This window comes from Myotis myotis, unplaced genomic scaffold (assembly GCF_014108235.1).
Source record: "Myotis myotis isolate mMyoMyo1 unplaced genomic scaffold, mMyoMyo1.p scaffold_m19_p_21, whole genome shotgun sequence".
Classification (NCBI taxonomy): Eukaryota; Metazoa; Chordata; class Mammalia; order Chiroptera; family Vespertilionidae; genus Myotis; species Myotis myotis.
The window spans coordinates 4,179,209-4,200,656 of record NW_023416326.1 but is presented as its reverse complement, the minus strand read 5'-3'; the positions used below and the strand labels follow the sequence as shown (position 1 = coordinate 4,200,656).

At 51.7% G+C, this 21,448-nt stretch overlaps 1 protein-coding gene across 1 annotated transcript in view; it reads left to right on the top strand.

Moving 5' to 3' along the window:
- Positions 1-3,061: 3,061 nt before the first annotated feature.
- The window catches only part of TARBP1 (TAR (HIV-1) RNA binding protein 1), a 71,653-nt gene continuing 53,266 nt past the window's right edge, over positions 3,062-21,448 (top strand). The window contains exons 1-3 of the mRNA XM_036354517.1: positions 3,062-3,513; positions 9,175-9,313; positions 10,681-10,882. Of these exons, the coding sequence (XP_036210410.1) occupies positions 10,783-10,882 (100 nt within the window). The 5' untranslated portion in view covers positions 3,062-3,513; positions 9,175-9,313; positions 10,681-10,782. The remainder of the gene's footprint in view (positions 3,514-9,174; positions 9,314-10,680; positions 10,883-21,448) is intronic.

The following is a 21,448-nucleotide window of genomic DNA, read 5'->3' as shown; positions in this document are numbered from 1 at the left end:
GAGATAAACTAGTGAAAATTAAAAGGTTTTACATAACAGGCCCCACCTCTCCCAACTCTTTTCAGAAGCCTTTTGTAAACTAATTTCTTTTGATGACTATTTTGCATCAGTAAAATGATGTTTTTAAACCAATAAATCATCAGCTGTGGTAGACATAGTTGTCTCGAGCGATGCTGGTTTTTCTTTTGTGCTGTTCTCACATCCACGGGAGCACGATTCTAAGTCCTTTGATGTTCAGGTGTGTGTAACTTGGCCCTAATATCAGGCTGAATCATCGTTTTCAAGGTCTGTTGCAACGTAACGTGGTGTATCGTTCACAACCCAGCTTTTGTTTGCATTTGAAAACAGATTGTTACCCACTTGGGGTTATTTTTTAGTTCTGTGTTTTGTCTTTCGAAAAGTGCTCAAAAAGATTTTTCTTAATGGTCGGGTTATTAACACTTGAAAATCAGATACTGCGCCAAATACAGTCTTTTTCGTAGTGTTTTTAATGAGTGCACTTATTAATGCTGTGCAAATTCATGTTCCTAGTCATTGTTATATGGCCCACAGACTTGCATGATTAACCAGTTTCTTTTTTTTTTTTTTTAATTGGAGTAGCTATGACTCAGATCCAACTGGTTTCTCTTATGTAATGTACACAGGCAGACAAGTCTGTTTTCCATGCCCATAAGAGACATGTGTAAAGAATTCAACCATTATGGTCTGTTGTATCCATGTGTATCTAGGCACTTTATTCTAAACTGGAATTTGACCTCCTAGATGTTACACGTTGATCCGTCATTTGACCTAATTGGGGGGAGCTTATCTGTATGTTTTGCAATCTTAGCACAGATAGCTTTTCCAAAAAGAATGATCTAGAACCCTCCTGCTGTTCTGTATACATCTATCCAGCTGTGGAAAAGACTGCCTATGGTTTTTCTCTGCTGATGGTGAAGTGGGAAGGACGCAAACAGCTTTACAGAACTGTGTGTGGAGGTTACTCCTGTTAAAAAACAAGATTTGCATGCGTCCGCCTGGCCCCTGGGTGGCCTCGATGGGAGACTGGCAGCTGGAAAGTGTTGATCAGGGAGGGTGATTTTTCTGGCCTTACGTGAAAAAGTTGACATTGGGACAGGGGTTTGATCTGTTGTTGTACCTGATGACAGTATGGTTTTCCACAGCTGGATAAAAGGCCTGAAAGCTGCTTACTGTACATGGGCAGTATCAGATTTCAGATCCTAATGTGTCAGCTGTGCTTTTAATACTCAGAATATTACGGGATGGGCGTCCCGGCTTTCCCCCCCCTTTTTTTTTTTGCTTTCCCGACTTACAGGATTTCACACATGTATTCTTTCATGTGGCCTCACGTTAAAAGTTATGGGAACGAACACGTGGTTTACAACTTTTACTATATACCCTTTCCTTGGCCACCAAGTATTTTAAAAAGTGTGCCACCTTTTAACCTTAACTTTTTTTTTTTTTTTTTAAGTGGAAGGTGATAACTTTTTCTATATATGATGCAACTTATGTCAAACCGAAGTGAGTGTAATCTCAGCTATGAACATGATTATATTTTAAACAATCACGCTGTGGAAATATCACCTGCATTCTGTCATGTGTCAGATTTACAGTACTTTTTTTTTTTCTCTCTTTCTCTTTAAACGTTTAGCATTAAATAAAAATAAACTTGGGAGCACTGAATATTTTCCGAGGCCTTTTTTTTTTAAGTTTTTTTAAAAAGTAAGGTTAGAAACGGCTGTTGCTTTCATCACGCATGGCAGTAGGGCTCAAGGGTGTGTGGGTTAGGGGTTGGGGTTTGGCTGGAACTGAGGGTAGGAAAAAAAAAAAGAGGGGGAGGGGGGCCAGGAACTGGGGAAAGGGCCACTGGATAGAGGACCCAGAGCCAGAAAACGCTTGTTGATGGTTGAGCTTGCAGCGAGCCAGCGGGGCTGCAAGAGCAGGTTGGAAAGGGAAGGTAGTGACGACATCGCAGACACTGTCAGGACATGGAACTGCTCGCTCTCTGGAAAGCTCTGGAGGAAAGCCGCCCTGTGGGGCCAGATGAAATGCACTTGAAGGCCAAAGAGAAAGAAAAAAAACAGCCTACCCTTTGGAAAATTCTGGAATAGAGAGGGCCAAAGTCACGCAGGAGGTTCATGGATATTGCGAAGCCGGGATTTATAGAGATGAAAGGAGATGCCTTTACAAACTACTGCACTTACTGTCACATAGGACATGTCTAGGTGTCCGCAGCGTTTACCCTGTCGATCAGTGGCTTGGCCGACGTCTCCAGGAAAGGAAGTTGTGAAACTTCTAAGGAGTTAGATAGAGGATAGGGTGGGCACACACAGACTTAGCATTCAATAAAAATAAAATTGGGCCGAAACCGGTTTGGCTCAGTGGATAGAGCGTCGGCCTGCGGACTGAAAGGTCCCAGGTTCGATTCCGGTCAAGGGCATGTACCTGGGTTGCGGGCACATCCCCAGTAGATGTGCAGGAGGCAGCTGATCGATGTTTCTCTCTCATCGATGTTTCTAACTCTCTATCTCTCTCCCTTCCTCTCTGTAAAAAATCAATAAAATATATTTAAAAAAAAAAAAATTGGGAGCACTGGACATTTTCCAAGGCCTTTAAAAAAAAAAAAAAGTATATGTTTTTAAATTGAACAGCAACAGATCACGGGTCCAATAACTTGCGGGGCTCATCGTTACATTTTAATCATATATTTAGGAGCCTGTTGAAGGCAGTTTTCAAGAAACGGTGTTCTTAAACAGTGAATTATAGATCGTGCCACACAAGTTTCGCTTCATGATTAAGTGAAATGTTAAACTTTCTTAAAAAAAACGCGAGGGCTCAGTTGTGACTGGAACTTAAAATCCTGCAGGTTGCAGAAGTCACTTTTAAATTTCAAAAGCTCCTTTCAAAGGACACGTTGATGATGGCATTTCAGTTTCCAGTTTAAAAAAAACACAAAACAACCCAGGCTCTTGCTGTGGCAGATGTCTTTGTTTATACCCCAAAGCTGCGGGGGGGGGGGGGGGGGGTAATTAAAGGGAAAATGTGGAACGGCTTTTTTTAAAGTCCCTGGCTCCCCCAAGCCCCGTTGCCTCTGATGGATAGATGGTTTCATGTGGTGAGTGAAGAGTGAGATGAAGTGTAGACGCAGGATCATTCAGAAAAACGCTCAGTGGCTTGCAGGCCACGAGAAGGCCTGAGTCACCCTCCCTCGCTTGCCTTTTCTTACGGGAACAGTGAGAAGAAGACACGCCTTCCCGCTGTCACAGCCCAAGGTCACAGTCACCAGTGAATGGAACACAGTTACCTACTTCCATCCGGTCCGCTGAGGTTTTAGAAATGAGGGGCTTGGGGGTGCTGTTTAACTCCTTCAGCGCCACTGGCCAGGCCTCCGGCAGCTCTGGCATTGATGATGATGACATGAGATGACAGACAAATAGAAATTGTGGGCGTGGCCTCCCGGGTTTTCAACTATTTTGCTGTTTCTACGGGCCGCCTGCATTTCCCTCCAAGGTGGTGAGTCATCCCCTCAGCAATTTAAAAGGCGCAAGAAAATAACAGAAAAGTCGATTTGGAAATTACTTAAAGGGATTGGAAGATGGGAAATGACCAGATTTATGGATTACCTATGGATTTCTCTATTAAACCCCAGACGAATCCATAATTAGGGATATCCACACCCTCCCTCTTTCCCATTCACAAATTCATTTGTACCCAATTTAACAGTGAGCTTTGTGTTAACCCATCGACCTGTTACCTCTCCTTCCCCATGACAATACAGCTTAACGCAATTGGAAACAGCTTTCCTCGGTGAACTTGCGGTCTAACATTTTTTTTTTAGTTATAGAATATGAAGTCTGCACCTGCTTTTATCATTTAATATTGTGTGCTGCCTTTTGGCACTGAGACGCATAAAACAATGTCGGAGCCACCGAAAGTTATGTTAGGACAAAAAGCATACCGCAGGCAAATCACTCTTTAGAATAATTTAGACATTGGGCCATAAAACTATTCTTTTATTTGGGATCTGAGAAACAGATTGGGAATTGAGTGAAACCTCCTGAATAGAATAACCCTATTACAATGGTATAAATGGTTTCTTCCATGATATAATCTTTTTTAAAATATATGTTTATTGATTTCAGAGAGGAAGAGGGAGAGAAATATATATATATTATTAATTTCAGAGAGGGAGAGAGAGAAATATTGATGATCAGAGAGTCACGGATCTGCTGCCTTCTGCACACCCCACACGGGGGATCAAGCCCAAAACCCAGGCATGTGCCCTGACTGGGAATCGAACCAAGACCTCCTGGTTTATAGGCTCAACCTACAAGCCAGGCCAGTCACACCGAGCCACGCTGGCCAGCATAATACAATCTTGAAAAAAAAAATCGATTTTTAAAAAGGTAGACTAGCCCTTGAAAACTCAGATCCCTAGTGCAGCCAGTCTTGTTCAGGCAGGTCAAATTCATCACAAAATCAGCCCCGAGACTCTTCCCGGAGGTGACTTTGTCCCGGGGGGCAGACGAGGTCTGGAGGCAAGACGGACGGCATTCCTGTTTACTTGGCCGGCACCCGAGCTCCGGCTGAGCTCACCCTCTGAATGGGCGTTACAAGTTCGATTGCATAATCTCCCAGCCACTCCGCAGAAGCCCTTGATGCTGAGATAAGACATCCTGCAGAGAGTAACAGTGTCACATTTGAATATCTCTAAATATAGTTTCTATTTGGGGGGGAAATGAGCCGTGTTATGTAATCTGTAGATCCCATCTCATACTTTTATTTAGTAATTACTATATCATCACCATCAGCTAACATCCAGATGCCCATGAGGGGACAGGCCTCCCGCACAGCAGGAGTCGGGGTTGTTTTTTTAAAAAATATTTTTTATTGATTTCAGAGAGGGCGAGAGAGAGAGGGAGAGAGATAGAAACATCCATGATGAGAGAGAATCATGGATCGGCTGCCTCCTGCACGCCCCACATCGGGGATCGAGCCCGAAACCCAGGCATGTGCCCTGACCAGGAATCGAACCCTGACCTGGTTCCTAGGTCGACGTTCAAGCACTGAGCCACGCCGGCCGGGCAGGAGTCAGGTTTGGATTACGTACTCAGGTAGACTCAGGGAGCAACGTTACCCCATAAAGGTTTAGGTCACTGCCTATTTCTCTGCCATTTAGAACATACCTTTCCTATGACACTTCAGTATTTGAACTGTAAATGGCTGTTTAGATCTCCAGGGAAAATAAATTCTGATAGATTTCACTGGAAGTAAGATTCTAAGTGCATGTCAATGTATGGAGAGACTCTGATAAGTGAGCCTCAACTTACTAAAATGTACCTTTCTCATTGTATGATTTTAAACTATTAACGGCCCTGGCTGGGTAGCTCATTGGTTAGAGCGTCATCCAGATACACCAAGGCTGCAGGTTCGATCCCTGATCAGGGCACATACAAGAAACAACCAATGAATGCATAGGAACAATTAATCGATTGCTTCTCTCTCTCTTCCCCTCTCTAAAATCAGTCAAAAATTTTTAAATAAAATATTAGCCATAGTACAGAGAGTTCTGCAGAGATGTGGACCATAGGAGTAAGGACTCTCTGGGTCTGAATAAATCAGCATTTTTTAACACACAGCCTTGGCTGGCTTGGGGCCTTCTGCGTTCTCCGTGGTCAGCAAACTGTGGCTCGCGAGCCACATGTGGCTCTTTGGCCCCATGAGTGTGGCTCTTCCTAAGCCTTGGGAGTACCCTAATTAAGTTAATAACAATGTACCTACCTATATAGTTTAAGTTTAAAAAACTTGGCTCTCAAAAGAAATTTCAATCGTACTGTTGATATTTGGCTCTGTTGACTAATGAGTTTGCCGACCACTGAATCTAGGCCTTTGGGTGCCTTAACCCCACGCTAAAAGCCTCTCCCCACCCCCATTTTGTTATTTCTGCCTCCAAACTGCCACTCAATTAGCTTTGTATGTGTGTGTTACATAAGATAAAGACGTACTATGCCCCACATATCCCTGAAATCAGGATTTCACGGGAGGGAGACAGTCATTAGAGAAGTTTTGGGGCAATATTCACTCCATCGGCCCCATATGGTTCTTGCTGTTATCACCTAACACCTGTAAATGTCTACATTTTTGCTGTTGTTAATCCTGACCCGAGGATATTTTTCTAATGATTTTTAGAGAGAGGAAAAGGGAGGGGCGGGGGGGGAGAGAGAGAGAGAGAGAGAGAGAGAGAGAGAGAGAGAGACATCAATTGGAGAGCAGGCGCCTGCAGGCAACCTACATAGGACACAGGTATGTGCCCTTGGCTGGAATTGAACCTGGGACCCTTCAGTCCCTGGGCCCATGCACCACAGCTCAGGCCTTTAACAGCTACTGAGAGGCACATCACCTGGGCTCCGGCCCAGAAGGTCCGCCACAGGTGGGCGCACAGGGAGAGGCGCTCGCCACCTCCCAGAGCTTGTTTGCTCCCAGGAGGTGCGGAACCTTCTCCGGGAGCCCTGAGCCTCTTCCTGGCACCTGCACCCCAGACCCGGGCTGGACTCCGACCTGGGCGCACGGTCTCAAGTCCAAGGGGGTGTCCTGCGCCAAGTTCACTCCACCCGCGCGCGCGCGCGCGCGCCCATCACGCTGGAACCGCTATCTTTACGCAAATCAGGGACCGTTGCAAACACCCGAGGTGAGGCCCAGAGGATCCAATTGTAGCCTTTTCTGTTTTTACTTCTCACTGTGGCTCGGAATGGCGTTTCTAAAGGGAACAAAACAGCTGCCGGCGCTGCCCTGTGCGCCCAGGGGAAGGAAAGGGGAAGAGGAGGCCCTGGCGGTTTCCAGCACCCCGGACGCCCCGAGATCCCTGGCTGGCTGTTTCTAGAACTTTTCCTGGACAGACCGCGCCCACTTTGTGCATTTGGGGCCCCGGGCGGCAACCCTGCCTTCCCCCCCACCCCCACCCCCTCCCGGGTCCCTGCCCCTGCCCTGCGCCCTGCGTCCAGGGGGGCCCCCAGCGCCGGGCGGCTGCTCAGCTGCCGCTGCTATAATTAGGAGCCCGGCCCCCAGGCACGTGGAGGCGCTGGGCCTGCCCTGCGCGCTGAACCAAATAAAGGCAGAGCCCGGCTCCCCTCGAGGCCCGCGCCCCGTGCGCCCCTGTGCGCCCAGAAATGATCAAACAGGCGGGCTGCACGGCCAGGCCCCCCAACCCGCCGTCGGAGAAGTTGGAGAGGCACAGGAAGAGCTGCCCCAAATGTTACTCCCTTTTTGGAAATTGTGCTGCTGCTTTTTTTTTTTTTTTTTTAAGTCTGTGGCTATAATAAGGCAAGTGTTCCCGGCTGGTGGGGTAAACAGTCGTGATGAGGTGCGAACGACTTAGGAGCGAGTGCCTGGTGCAGGCTCATCATGTGCTCCTTACGCAGACTCAGGATATGCCCACGGGGGAGTCAGTCGCCCCCTTATTTTTAAAAAAATGTTTTTTTATTGATTTCAGAGGGCATGAGAGAGAGAGCGAGAGAAACGTCAATGGTGAGAGAGAATCATGGGTCAGCTGCCTCCTGCACGCCCCACCCTGGGGATCCAGCCGGAAACCCCAGGCATGTGCCCTGGCCGGGAATCGAACCGGCGACCTCCTGGTTCCCACGTCAAAGCTCAACCATTGAGCCACCCCGGCCGGACCCATGTTAGAATCTCCAAGTGGAAGTCATACAAAACAGTCTGCTCCTTATATTATTTTATCGGGGAACATGGAAGTCTTTCCAGGGTGCAGTTGGATTCCTGGGACGTTCTTGTCCGTGGCTGTTGGTCTGTCTGACCCAGCAGTCACCTCCGAGATCTCCCCGAGGGAACTGTGCCCAGAGAAGCGAACTCGAGTGCGTGTGAGAAGGCTCAGAACGGCCCACTTCTGTCCCAGGTCCACAGACGCCCGGGGACAAAGGTCAGGAAATCTCGCGTTCCTTGGGCGTCGGGAGGCCATTTCAGGTCGTTCAGTTCACTATGTGCTTCTATTTCTTGATTTTATTTAAATTGCCGTGTACTTACCTCCCTGGGGCTCAGGAATCCAACTGGGAAAACCTCTAGAACTGTTTGGTTTTTTTTTGGTTTTTCATTGGCCAACCAGACATGGGAAAGCACTGGTACGTGTGATGCCCGTTAGGTCCCCAGGCACAGTGATCTGTACCCCTAGACATGTTGAGTTTCGGTTCTAGGAAAGGGGGTGATAGCCAACACCTGTGACACGCTGGAGCAGCGGTTCTCAACCTGTGGGTCGCGAACCATGAAAATACATCCTGCCTATCAGAGATTGACACGACGATTCATAACAGCAGCACCATGACAGTGATGAAGTAGCCACGAAAATAATGTTATGGTTGGGGGCCACCACAGCATGAGGAACGGTATGAAAGGGTCGCCGCGTTAGGAAGGTTGAGAACCACTGCACTGGAGGGGAAGGGCGCCCCCTGCTGGCATAGAAGGTGTGTGGTCTCTTGGGCCTGAGTCTGTACCTATGACACCCATGGGACCAGGTGCTCTGTGAGTTATCATCATCTTGGCGGGTGTACAGTCCCCGTGGGAAGAAAGTGAAACCGCAGACCATAAGTAAAGGATGTTCATCTTTATCTTAAAAGGTTCTGTGCTCAGATTCGTTTAGTGGGGGACCAGCTTAACTATCAACCACCCAAAAATGTTTACCCAATTCCATTCATAGATTTAAAAGCCAGGATGGGCCCAGCTGGTGTGGCTCAGTGGTTGAGCATCGATCGACCCATGAACCAAGAGGTCCCGGTTCAATTCCCGGTCAGGGCACATGCCTGGCTCGTGGGCTCGATCCCCAGGAGGGGGCGTGCAGGAGGCAGCCGATCCATGCTTCTCTCTCACCGTTGATGTTTCTCTCTCTCTCTCCCTCTCCCTTCCTCTCTGACATCAATAAGAATATCTTGTAAAAAGGATAAGGACTCTTTTAAGAAATGAAAGCAAGCATGCTATTAGTGTGGCTGGTGGCAGGTAGGAAAGGGAGGGTGGGGGATGAGGATATATTTGACATTATTGCCTTTAAAAAAAATGATCAATAAAAATGATGGGTGATGAAAAATAAAAGGACCTCTTCATTGGATTTTGACCTCAGTAAAAATGTTGGGTTTGTAAAAAAAAATCGTTTCATTTTCTTGTAAATCCCAGTTCTCTGCAGGTGGGCCTTCAGAGATGGTGAACACCACAAATCTGTAGCAACCGAAGGGACGCATTCAAGGTCCCGTTGACAAACGTTACCCGACTGGAGAATCATCGGTGACTCGACTGAGCCTGGGACCGCTCATCGGTGAGTTTATGGGGATGGAGGACTTTTATGGAATGAGGTCAAAACTCATCATCACAGGCAGGAAAAGAGATGGCATGTGAGAGATTGGAGAGAAAAAATGGCATGAAGAGAACCTACATCTGGTCATCGTTATTCATTCATTCACTCACGGGCTCACTCAATCTTTCTGTCCACAAATTTCTCTCTGGAATCAGACTGCTGATGCTGAAGTTCCAGCTCCACCTCCTTTTTTAAAAAATATATATTTTTTATTGATTTCAGAGAGGAAGGGAGAGAGAGAGACATCCATGATGAGAGAGAATCATGGATCGGCTGCCTCCTGCACGCCCCCACACTGGGGATGGAGCCCGCAACCCGGGCATGTGCCCTGACCGGGAATCGAACCCTGACCTCCTGGTTCCTAGGTCGGCGCTCAACCACCGAGCCACGCCAGCCAGGCCTCTGAGGTTTTCCTATGACCTGAGCATCTTTCTGGGCTAGGGACGGAGGCAGGTAGGGGCACGACGCTGGGGGAATTCAGCAAGGCTGCCGCTCCGTCACAGGCCGTAATTCTAAGCTGTGCAGAAAAAGGCATTATTCTCCCGAGCACTCACACCACGCCTCGCGATGGCCAAGGCCTTGCTTCCCTCTGGTCACTGAATCCTCGTCACAGCCTATAAAACAAACATGTCAGGAGCCCTTTAACGGAACAGAAAACGGAGGCAGAGAAACGCCGAGGGACTTGCTTAAAGGCATATAGTTCCTAACAAAGCCTCCATTTCCATCCAGATCTTCGAACTCTTAAATCCCATCTCCTCCTTTTTTACCATTTTTCTTCCCAGTATTTACAAGTAACACTTTGGGGCCTCATCGGTACAGAAATTTTTTTAAAAATGTGGGGGTTTTTTTGTGTTTTTTTTTTTTTACTGATTTCAGAGGAGAAGGGAGAGGGAGATAGAAAAACATCAATGATGAGAGAGAATCATTGATGGGCTGCCTCCTGCACGCCCCACACTGGGGATCGAGCCCGCAACCCGGGCATGTGCCCCAACAGGGAATCGAACCTGTTTCTAAGGCTCCCCTTCCCTGGCTGGGGGAGAATGTCCCCTTCCCTGATGGAGCCTGGGCAGGAAGGAGCCTCCTGGGGAGTCTGCACGTGTTGGATGAGGTGTGTGCTCAGTGCGGTCCTCGGTGTCAGAGGGGCTGCCCCCGAGCTCGGAGCACTAGGACCACACAGCCCTGCCCGCCTGCCTCCTTGCTTTCCCTGCCCTGGCAACCCCTCAAACACCAGCCCCTGAAATACTAAACCCCACCGATGAGTAGAACCCTCCCAGCACGGCCCCGCTTTGACCCCCACTATTTTGTTAACTTTCTGGTGAGTCCAACAGCTCGAACAAGAGTGTTAACCCCGCCTGCCCCAGCCAGCCACCTCCCCCCCCACACACACCACCCACCGGAAGAGGGACATTCAGGCCACTGGGAGGTGGGCCATGGCAGCCAGAAGCAAACCCTGCCCAAGCAGCCAGCAGGAAAGCCTACAAAGAAAGAGCCTCTTTGCCAAAGGAGGTTTTGTTTTGCAGTTTCCAAAAGGTAAGGGAACCCTTCCAACCATTTTTTTTTTTTTTGCTTACGGGCTCAGAATTTAAACCTAGGACACTCAATGGCCAGAACCCCGGCCCACCCCCGCGCGCCCGGGGCACGCCGCCAGCCCCCGGAGTTCGAGTTTCTGCCCAGTAGGCTTGTAACCTGAACTTGCTGTTTCTCAAAAACCCGCTTCTCGGTAGCGGGCACTCACTCGGAGCCACAGGGTTCTGAGAATGATTGCGCTTGTCAGCTGCTCGGTCACACGCCCTGCGTTCCAGCCGATCCGTTTCCCTGGCCCCCAAACTGGCGTCCTGACAACGCCACCCAAGGCTTGCCGCCATCACCCAGAAATAGGCCCGCGGGCCTGGGATCGTGAGTCCATTTCAGGGTCCCTTGCGGTCTCCACCTCCAACGACGACGGGTTGCAAATTCGTAGATACTTTGGGTCGTGCTAGAACGTCATCAAAGAACTGGGCCCCCTGATGAAAATGTACTTTAGTCAGGATAATATCTCATATTTATTTATCTTTTTAAGATCTATTTTTATTGGGTTCAGAGAGGAAGGGAGAGGGAGAGAGAGAGAAACATCAATGAGGAGAGAGAATCATGGATCGGCTGCCTCCTGCATGCCCCTCACTGGGGATGGAGCCCGCAACCCGGGCATGTGCCCTGACCGGGAATCGAACCGTGACCTCCTGGTTCCTAGGTTGACGCTCAACCACTGAGCCACACCGTCCTGGCCACCATCTCATATTGAAACAGTGCCTCGAAGCAGAGGGGAGCCCTCAGATTTTATCTCCTGCTTTTTTTCAAAGTATCGCGTGTCACTGAGAGCCGACTGTCAGGGACCAGGCATGTGGGTCCCCGGTTTACGGATGAGAAACCTTGCAGGTCGAGGAGGAAGTGGCCATCACAGAGCTCGGGGCTCGGGTTGTGAACCCCAGAGCCCAGCATTCGCCCTCCCACACACTCGCTTTATCCGCTAGGTTTATGTCTACGCACGATCAGCAGCACAAAAATGTATGCGGGCTGATGTCCTGTGAGGCCCTCTGGCAGGAATAGGGTGTCCTGTGTGCACAGCCCGGCTGTAAATAGACGTCCGTAGTGGACAAATATAGACGGAGCCTGTGTTCCGCAGTGCCGCCCCTCCCCCCGCAGCCCTGCTCGGTGCTGGCTGCTGGGGGGGGAGGCACTTTTTTTAGGTCCAGTTGCCTCATAGTACAAAGGGTTCTGTGTTACATCTCAACGCGGCCATTCATACCCCGTGACCCATTAAGCGCCGATTCCTGGGTTGGGGTTCTCCCAACATCTCGAGAGGAAAAAAAAAAAAAGAGGGAAAAAATAGCCCGACTGGGGAAAAAAAAAAAATGGAGCTCTCATGTACAATACTTAAGTCAAGAATTTGGAAACACGACCCCGGCCAAAGCCTTAAGAGGCCGGGTATCAAATGTTGTTATTTTTGGGTGGCGTGCAAAGCAGGCTGGTGGAGGGGTGGCCATGGTGCCCGTGTGGCTGGGGCAGGAAGCAGGAGCCCAGGGCGGGGGGTGGGGGGGCCATCAGGAGGGGTCCCCGCTGGGTGTGGGGTAGCAGCTGCCGGGCTGGTCCCGGGCCTCCCACGGGGAACTGGTAACGTGGCTGGGGGAGACTGTCCCCTTCCCTGTGTCACCTCCCTTCTCTGCAGAAGGAGGCAGATGCCAACACGGCCCTCTGGGTCCCCCAAGGCCACTTGGCACGCTCTCCTCCCCAGGCCCTGGAAGTGCACCCCGGTGCAGTCTGACACCCTCCTCCCCCAGCGCAGTTTGATTGGAACAGGCGGCATTGAAAGTGCACGGCTCCCCCCTTGGGAACGATGCCGGCGGAGATATTTCTATGCCCCGTCTGCAGTGGGTGAAAGGGATTCCTGGCTTAGGGTGTCACCGGGTCTGCACCCCTCCCGCCCCACGGGCGTGTCCGCGTCAGAGTGAGGCCCTGCCTGTGTTTGGGAGCAGAGCTCACTCGCCTGTCCTGCCTGGTCTCCCTGCCGGCATAGGCACAACCATGGACACACACACGGAGGCACACAGGCACGCCCACACACATGTGCACACAGGGATACAGGCACAACCATGGACACACACACGGAGGCACACAGGCACGCCCACACACATGTGCACACAGGGATACAGGCACAACCATGGACACACACACGGAGGCACACGGGCACGCCCACACACATGTGCACACAGGGATACAGGCACACATGAGCACACACATGGAGGCACACAGGCACGCCCACACACATACACGCACACACATATACAGGCACACAGGGGCGCGCACACGATCACACACATGCACACACAGGGATGCACGCACGATGGCATGCACAGGTGGTCACACACACATACAGGCACGCATGAGCGCACATACATGGAGGCACAAAGGCACCCCCACATGCACACATACATATAGGCACACATGGGCACACACACGATCACACACATGCACACACAGGGATGCACACACACTTGCATGCACAGATGGTCACACACACATACAGGCACACATGGGCACACACTGGCAAAACATGCACACACATAAAGGCACACGGGCATGCATGCACGCCCAACTCAGAGGCCAGATGGTCACCTGCTGTGTCATGCATGGGCTTCTAGAACAGATTTGAAAATTATTCTGGGAGAGCTCAGCCGGTGTGGCTCAGTGGTTGAGCTTGGACCTATGAACCAGGAGGTCACGGTTTGATTCCCGGTCTGGGTACATGCCCGGGTTGGAGGCTCGATCCGCAGTGCGGGGCGTGCAGGAGGCAGCCGATCCATGATTCTCTCTCATCATTGGTGTTTCTTTCTCTCTCTCCCTCTCCCTTCCGCTCTGAAACCAAAATATTTTAAAAAATTATTCTTGGGGCGCATGAGAGAGACGCGAGACTCCCCTGTGAAAATAACTAAGATATCAAATCAACCCTCCTGAGCACACAGTGGGGAGGGGGAGCGCCTACACTCCGCTCCTGCGTTATTCACAGGCCCTCGCACTTACCTTAGACGGAAAGGTCTTTAAAATATTTAGACTCGATGCCTCTTCGTAAGAAAATCGATGTTTCACCGCCTGGGAACCTGCAAAATAGAAGACTGTCTATTCTCGGCTGGAGCATCAAGTGTGGGTGTCTCCGAGACGGCCTCTAAGTGACTTTCTAGTGTCCGGAGCTGTTTTCCATGCGATGCAGCAGGGAGTCCGAGAGCCGAGGGAGGGGACGGAGCCGGGACGGCTCTGTGCACCTGTTCGGCGAGGGACTCGCTCTGGGCCATGTCTGGGGTTCCGAGGACTCGGGGGGTACCGTGAGGCTCAGCCCCCGACTCCTAGTTCGGACTTTCCCACCACTTCCTTATTTTTAAAAACTATATTTTTATTGATTTCAGAGAGGAAGGGGGAGAGAGAGAGAGAGAAACATCAGTGATGAGAGAGAATCGTGGACCGGCTGCCTCCTACACGCCCCCACACTGGGGATCAAGCCCACAGCTCGGGCATGTGCCCTTGACCGGGATCGAACCCCGGACCCTTCAGTCTGCAGGCCGACGCTCTGTCCACGGAGTCAAACTGGCTAGAGCTCGCCCCCCCCCCCCTTTTTTTCTGTAATTTTCTGAAGCTGCACTGAGCTGTACTTCCTACCTGAAGCTGCCAGCCATTTGTCAGGGGGACGTAACGCCAAGGAAATAAGGGGGAAGTGTGTTTGCATGGGAGACAGCTATTTCTGCAGTCTGATAATGGATGATATCACTGTCTGGGAGCTGGGACTCAGGACCTGGGCGCGGGGAGGACAGCAGCCTGGACTGCCAGGGGGAGGTGGTCAGAACCCACAGAGCCAGGCCCTGAGCCCAATCCCCAGGCCCAAGAGGGGCGGCCAGTTGGCCAGCTGGCCAGGACATGGCAAAAGGTTTTGAATCCCTTCGGTAAAATAGTCACTTTTTCTCTAGAAGTTGTGTTTACATTTGCCATTGATGTCTCCCTGCCATTGAGGAAGGGAGAGAGAGAGAGAGAGAGAGAGAGAGAGCGAGAGCGAGCTATCAATGATGAGAGAGAATCATTGATTGGCTGCCTCCTGCACGCCCCCCACTGTGGGTCGAGCCTACAACCCAGGCATGTGCCCTGACCGAGAATTGAACTGTGACCTCCTGGTTCATAGGCCGACGCTCAACCACTGAGCCACACCGGCTGGGCTGCCATTGCTTAGCTGCGTTGAGTCCCCTGTGGGAATATCATCATTTCAAAATCGTAATGGTCTCTCTGGTTAGGTTAAAGCAGGGACCGCATCTGCCCTCGGATGACCTTGGCTTTATCATCCTTCTCCCACGGCCTGCTTTAGGGAGCGTCTCGACACGCTGTATGTTTATTATGACCCAAGGATTCTATCCTATAGCATTGCTATCTGTGGATTTAAAGACTGGGGGGCCCTAGCCAGTTTCGCTAAGTGGATAGCGCATCGGCCTGGGGACTGAAGGGTCCCAGGTTCGATTCCCGGTCAGGGCACATGCCCAGGTGGCAGGCTGGATCCCCAGTGTGGGGCGTGCAGGAGGCAGCCGATCCATGATTCTCTCTCCTCATTGATGTTTATCTCTCTCTCTCTCCCTCTCTGAAACCAATAAAAATATATTTAAAAGGAAAAGATCTGCTCCATTTCATCCAGGCATTCATGACACCTGTGTGGTCATGTGTATTAGATCCCATAGGTAGCAAAGGATTGGCCAAGTTCACCCTTGCTCTATCCCCCAGTCGCTAATCACCCAGATAAAGGCTCTTGGGAAAACCCAGATCCCACCAGGTGTGTGTCCTCACTGGTTGCCATGCTGGGTGTGGCAGCAACCTTTGGTCAAACACCTCACCTGTATCATCAGTCTTTCTTTGATTAGTATTACTTTTTTGGGGGGGGGGGGGGGGGGAGTCTAACCTTTAAACATCTCTCCCTGCTCCATGGGCAAAAAGTTTGAAAAATGTTCTTTTGACATTTCAATGTGAAGTATAGCAAACTAGACTTTACTTCTACCTATTACGTGAACTAGGCATCTCCTATCTTTCCCGCTCATATGTCTATTTTTAAAAATAGAGAACATGAGGCCAGCTGGCGTGGCTCAGCGGTTGAGTGTCGACCTCTGAACCAGGAGGTCGGGGTTCGATTCCCGGTCAGGGCACATGCCCGGGTTGCGGGCTCCATCCCCAGTGGGGGGCGTGTGCAAGAGGCAGCCGATCCATGATTCTCTCTCATCATTGATGCTTCTCCCTCTCTCTCTCCCCCTAATGCAGAACTCAGACTCCCCCAAAATGCATTCAGATGTGAAGTTGTATAGAGAAGGTTCCCCGGATTAAGAACTGTCACCCTGGCCACAGTTGTTAGTTAAATGCCCCACTTCCACGCAACCTTGAGCATAATTCTTGTTACAAAGGAAGAGTCATCCTAGCCAGTTTGGCTCAGTGGCTAGAGCACTGGCCTGTGGACCAAAGGGTCCTGGGTTCGATTCCGGTCAAGGGCAGGTACCTCTGTTGCAGGCTCCTCCCCGGCCCAGGCCCTGGTCAGGGCATGTGCAGGGCATGTGCAGGAGGCATCGATGTGTGTTTCTCTCACATCGATGTTTCTCTCTGTCTCTCCCTCTCTCTTCCACTCTCCCTGAAAATCAATGGCAAAATATGCTCAGGTGAAGATTAAAAAACAAAACAAACAAACAAAAACAAAAGAAGAGTGAACCTAGAGCTACTTCAGACATTTTCACTTGCAGGTTTTTTACAAGCCCGGGATTTCATAAGACGAAGGGTGTGTCCGGTCAGCCCGAGACCTGCTTCTCTTTGTTACTCAGCCCGCAGCCTGGCAGCCGGCTGTGGATTCCGAGGGGTGTCTCACCCCCACTTGCAGCCGAGCCGTGACTCAGCCTGCTGGGCACTCCCTTTCCCCCGTGTGACAGGTCAACTGTGTTCATTGCTGTGGCATGTTTCGTGCCCCGTGGCTGATAAACAAGGCAACCCAGTCAGGAAACCAAAGCAAATTCCTTACGTCTGAGTCACCGTCGGAAGCCTGCCAGCTTTGCCATCCAACATGCTCCTGCACCTCGCACAGAGCAAGGAACTGCATGGGCTCAGAGCAAACCAGGTTCACCCGCGTCCAATGTGGACCAAATCCGATCCCTTTTTTTCAAAGTCGTTCACCCCGATTTCGGGGTGATTTTCGTTTGTCAGGTTAAGGGGCTCAAAGCCCAGGTCCTAAGATGCCGGAAAGCTCGGGGGTTGTGGGCCCCGGGGAGCGCAGCCGGATTCCAGATCAAAGGGCCTCGGATGAAGGCATCAGCTTCCTTCGGACTCTTCTCCTCCCCTCCCAGGCCCCGGATCCGCTGGACGCCGGCCCATCTGGGCTGAGACCTAGAGGCGGCCGTTCCGGGAGCAAGGGTGTCTTGAGGTCACATTCAAAGCCCAGATTTCCATGTCTGGTGAAGCAACCGGAATGTGTTTACCAACGTGCATGCGATTTTCAAGGTCAATGCTGGGTTTCTGGCAGAAGAGAAATAATTGGTATTCAGCACAGGGAGAAGCCAGCAGAGCCCTGGGCCTGGTGTCGCAGTGTCTGTGAGCAAACAGTCTCAGGGCTGCCTCTCCCGACCCCTCAGTGTACCCCCATCCTCTCACCAGCAAATGAGGGACTTACCCCGGACTTGAGTTTGGGACCAGATGACATCTCCTCCCACCTTTTCTTTTCCTTTTTAAGATATATTTCTATTGATTTCAGAGAGGAAGGGAGAGGGAGAGAGAGAGAGAGAGAGAGAGAGAAACATCAATGATGAGAGAGTCATGGATCGGCTGCCTCCTGCACGCCCCACACTGGGGATCGAGCCCACAACCCGAATCGAACCATGACCTCCTGGTTCCTATGTCGACGCTCCACCACTGAGCCCCGCCGGCCAGCCGGGCAGGGCTGATAGGTTCTGGATAAATTGCAGTTGCATGACATGAACACGGGTCCCTCTGGCCTACCTGCAGGTCGCTAATTGCTCGACCCTCTCCTGCCTTCGGCTGCGCACTTCTGTGGTCAGGGCTCTTGGGCACAGGCTGTGGCTTTGAAAGTGCAGACGCCCCTGCAGAAGAGAGAGAGCTTTGGCAGGAAGGCAAGGGGCGCCCTGTTCTGACCCGCACGACGCCGTCTGTGCTCTGGTGCCCGCTCTCCGCTCGGAAGCTGAGCAGGGTCTGGACCAGACGTGCTTTGCGGTGCCATTGCAGGCCTGACCTCGACCAGACCACATCGCGTCATCCTCCCCAGCGTCTCCTCAGGGAAGTTGCTCAAAGGTTTCAGAAAAAGCTCTGTTGGAGGTCAGCAGTCTGCGGTGTGCGAGCCAGGAGTGGGAGTGGACGGGACGCAGCTCCCGCCTGGAGGTGTGGTGCCGGGGGATGCGGATGCCGCACGCACATGGTGCAGGGCAGAGGGTCGCCAGGTGCATTGCACGCTTCGCATGGATCGACCCCCTCCCGCCTGCTCCCTGCAGTCACTGTCCTAACCCAAAGCCAGGAGGTCTACATGCATTTGTTTCACTTGGTCCAGGATGGAAAACCCGGATCCTTTGGCACAGAAGGAAAAATCTTGGAGACCATCAGGGTAAGCCTTCATGTCCCGGAGAGGGAAGGGGCCGAGCTGTTTAAGCTCTGGTAGACCCGCTGGGCCGGTGTGGCTCAGTGGTTGAGCGTCGACCTATGAACCAGGAGGTCATGGTTCGATTCCCAGTCAGGGCACAGGCCCGGGTTGTGGGCTCCATCCCCAGTGTGGGGCATGCAGGAGGCAGCGGATCCATGATTCTCTCTCATCATTGATGTTTCTATCTTTCTCCCTCTCCCTTCCTCTCCGAAATCAATAAAAATCTATAAAGAAATAAAAATAAACTGATAGACCAAACGAGGACACAAACGAGGCAAAAATGGGAAGCAAATAGGACCTCTGAAGAGACAGGCAAGCCGTCATTCCCACAAAATTGGATTAAACCGAAAATATTACTGATCAGGTTTCATTGTCGGTTTGCAATTCAGGTTCCTCCCACAGTGTGGCTCCATGAAGGATCGTAGATTAAATAAATAAGTCAAGACGCACGGCGGAACGTGCCGCTAGCCATTCGTCCCTCCTCGGACCCGCGTCTCCCCTCCTCGGCGACAAACCCGGCGACGTGACTGTTGCCGAGAGAGCCCGGTATCAAACAGTCACGTATCCTTATCACCGTAGAGTCGTTACATCTGAAGTACCAAGTCTTGTTGATGTGAACTACCCGTCGTCATCCAATGTTGACGAAAAGACCTCCCACATCCTGACGAAAAGCACACGGCTTCAGTGATAGAGACGAAAGAGACGATCGTGTCGCTGTGACCGTTTAATCTGCAAGATAATAGAAAGAGCCGGCCGTTAATAAGACTTAATTGTGGCATTAAATATTTAATGTTACCTCCGCGGCTAAACTTTCGTGTGCGTTTTGCATATTTCAAGTGTAAAGGGCTCCCTAATAAGACGTGTGATTCCAGCCGCGCCCAGTGCCGGCGCACTTCCCTGTGACACCGCCCCCATCAGCGTGGCCTCACGTCACTTTATTTATCGTGAAGCGAAGCGCACAGCCCTCCGTATGGTTTACTACAAGTGATGCTTTTTTCTAAAGGGGAGTTGACTTAGCCCTGGCCAGTTTGGCTCAGTGGATAGAGCGTCGGCCTGCAGATGACCAGGGTCCCTGGTCCGACTCCCGGTCAAGGGCACATGCCTGGGTTGCAGGCTCGATCCCCAGTGGGGGACGTGCAGGAGGCAGTCGATGGATGATTCTCTCTCATCATTGATGCTTCTCTCTCTCTCTCTCCCTCTCATTTCCTCTCTGAAACCAATAAAAAAATATTTTTTGAGAAAAATAGCTCCGATGAGACCTCAGGAGGTGAATCAGCCGGAAGACGAAGATGTCTGTCTGAAAGGCCTGCTCCTCCTCTGACAACATCTGGAAACAATAGGAAAGGCAGCGGGGAAACCAGAGTCCAGAGGAGCAATGCGGTGTTTCGGTCCCCGGGCAGGAGAGAGGGCCGGAGTGTGTCTTTCCTCCATCTAGGAGCGCAGTTCTCTGGAATCCAGGGCTTGGGCCGCGGGAATGCGGGTCGGGCCTCCTCCCTCCCGGCCGCAGGCTGGTGCAGGCTCCCGGCTGGAGGCCCCGGCAACGGTTCCGTCACCAGAAACACGCTCTCCTCCGTGTTCTCCCGACCCACCCACTCGCGGCCGGCGGGGCCCGGTGAGCCATGGCCCTGGGGCAGCAGCCTGTCCTCCCCAAACAGGCCCAGCCTCACAAGGACACACTGGCCCTTTTTATTTATTTTTAAATATATTTTTATTGATTTCAGAGAAGAAGGGAGAGGAAGAGAGAAACATCCATGATGAGAGAGAATCATGGACCGGCTGCCTCTTGCACGCCCCACACTGGGGATGGAGCCCGAAACCCGGGCACGTGCCCTGACCGGGAATCGAACCGAAACCTCCTGGTTCCTCGGTCGACGCTCAACCCCTGAGCCACGCGGTCCAGGTTCTTGATGTTCTGCTTCTGCCTTAAACAGCATCGCGGCTGCTTCCTGGAGCAAAGTGCTTTGTCCTTCCTCTCAGGAAGGAGAACAGGTGGTGATGAAATAAGCAAGGGCCTGATCCCCAAGGTCGTTCCCCAAGGCCGCCACGGCCACGCCCCATGGAGCACGAAGTCTCCCGTGGGGTCACAGCGTCCGGGCGCCCCTGCCCCTCCCAGGGTGGTGGCAGCGGGCGTCCTCTGGGCTCCGTAACGTCCTCTCTCCCGTGGGAAGTGAGACGCGCCGTGGCTTCCCCCTTGGATGCTTCAAACGTGTGTTCCGTGCCTTTTTCTCTTTCCTCCTTCTACCCGGCCCTCTCCTTCCCCCGGTGCTGCCGGGGCACCCGTTGCCATGGTAACCGCCGCTCCTGCCTCCCTGACTGTGAAGAGACATGGTGATGAGAGTAGGGATGCAACAGCTTCCGGGAGCCGTTTCGATTCTCAGGCTCCTTGTCTCCCCGAACTGATTTTCTTCTCCCCTCTTCTCCCTCCAGCCGCCCCTTCCGCCCGCCCGTACCTCCAGGCCCTGGAGGCCGGCGCCCCCTCCTCAGGGTGAGCCCGGGGCTGAGCCGGGAGGAGGGTTAGCGGGGAGAGGAGGAGGCAGGCGTCTCAGGTCTCATTACACATCGGCTCTGGGTTGGAATCGAAGCTTCGAGGCCCAGGAGGAGGAGGGGTGTGGGGGGGTGGGGTCCAGACCCATTAGATGAGCATCCATCCTCACCTGCCGGGCTACAGAACAGAGATACTCAGCCAGCTCCCCCTCAGACCTCACCCCGACTCTCCCCTGTGGCCACTCGCCTCTGCCCCCGCCTCACGACCATCCCTGAGCCTGGAGTTGGTTGTCTTCAGCCAGCTCTCCTTACTGGTGTTTTTCTGTTGTTGTTATTGCTAATCCTCACCCAAGGATATTTTTCCATTGATTTTTAGAGAGAGTGGAAGAGAGAGGGAAAGACAGAAACTTCGATGTGAGAGAAACACATCC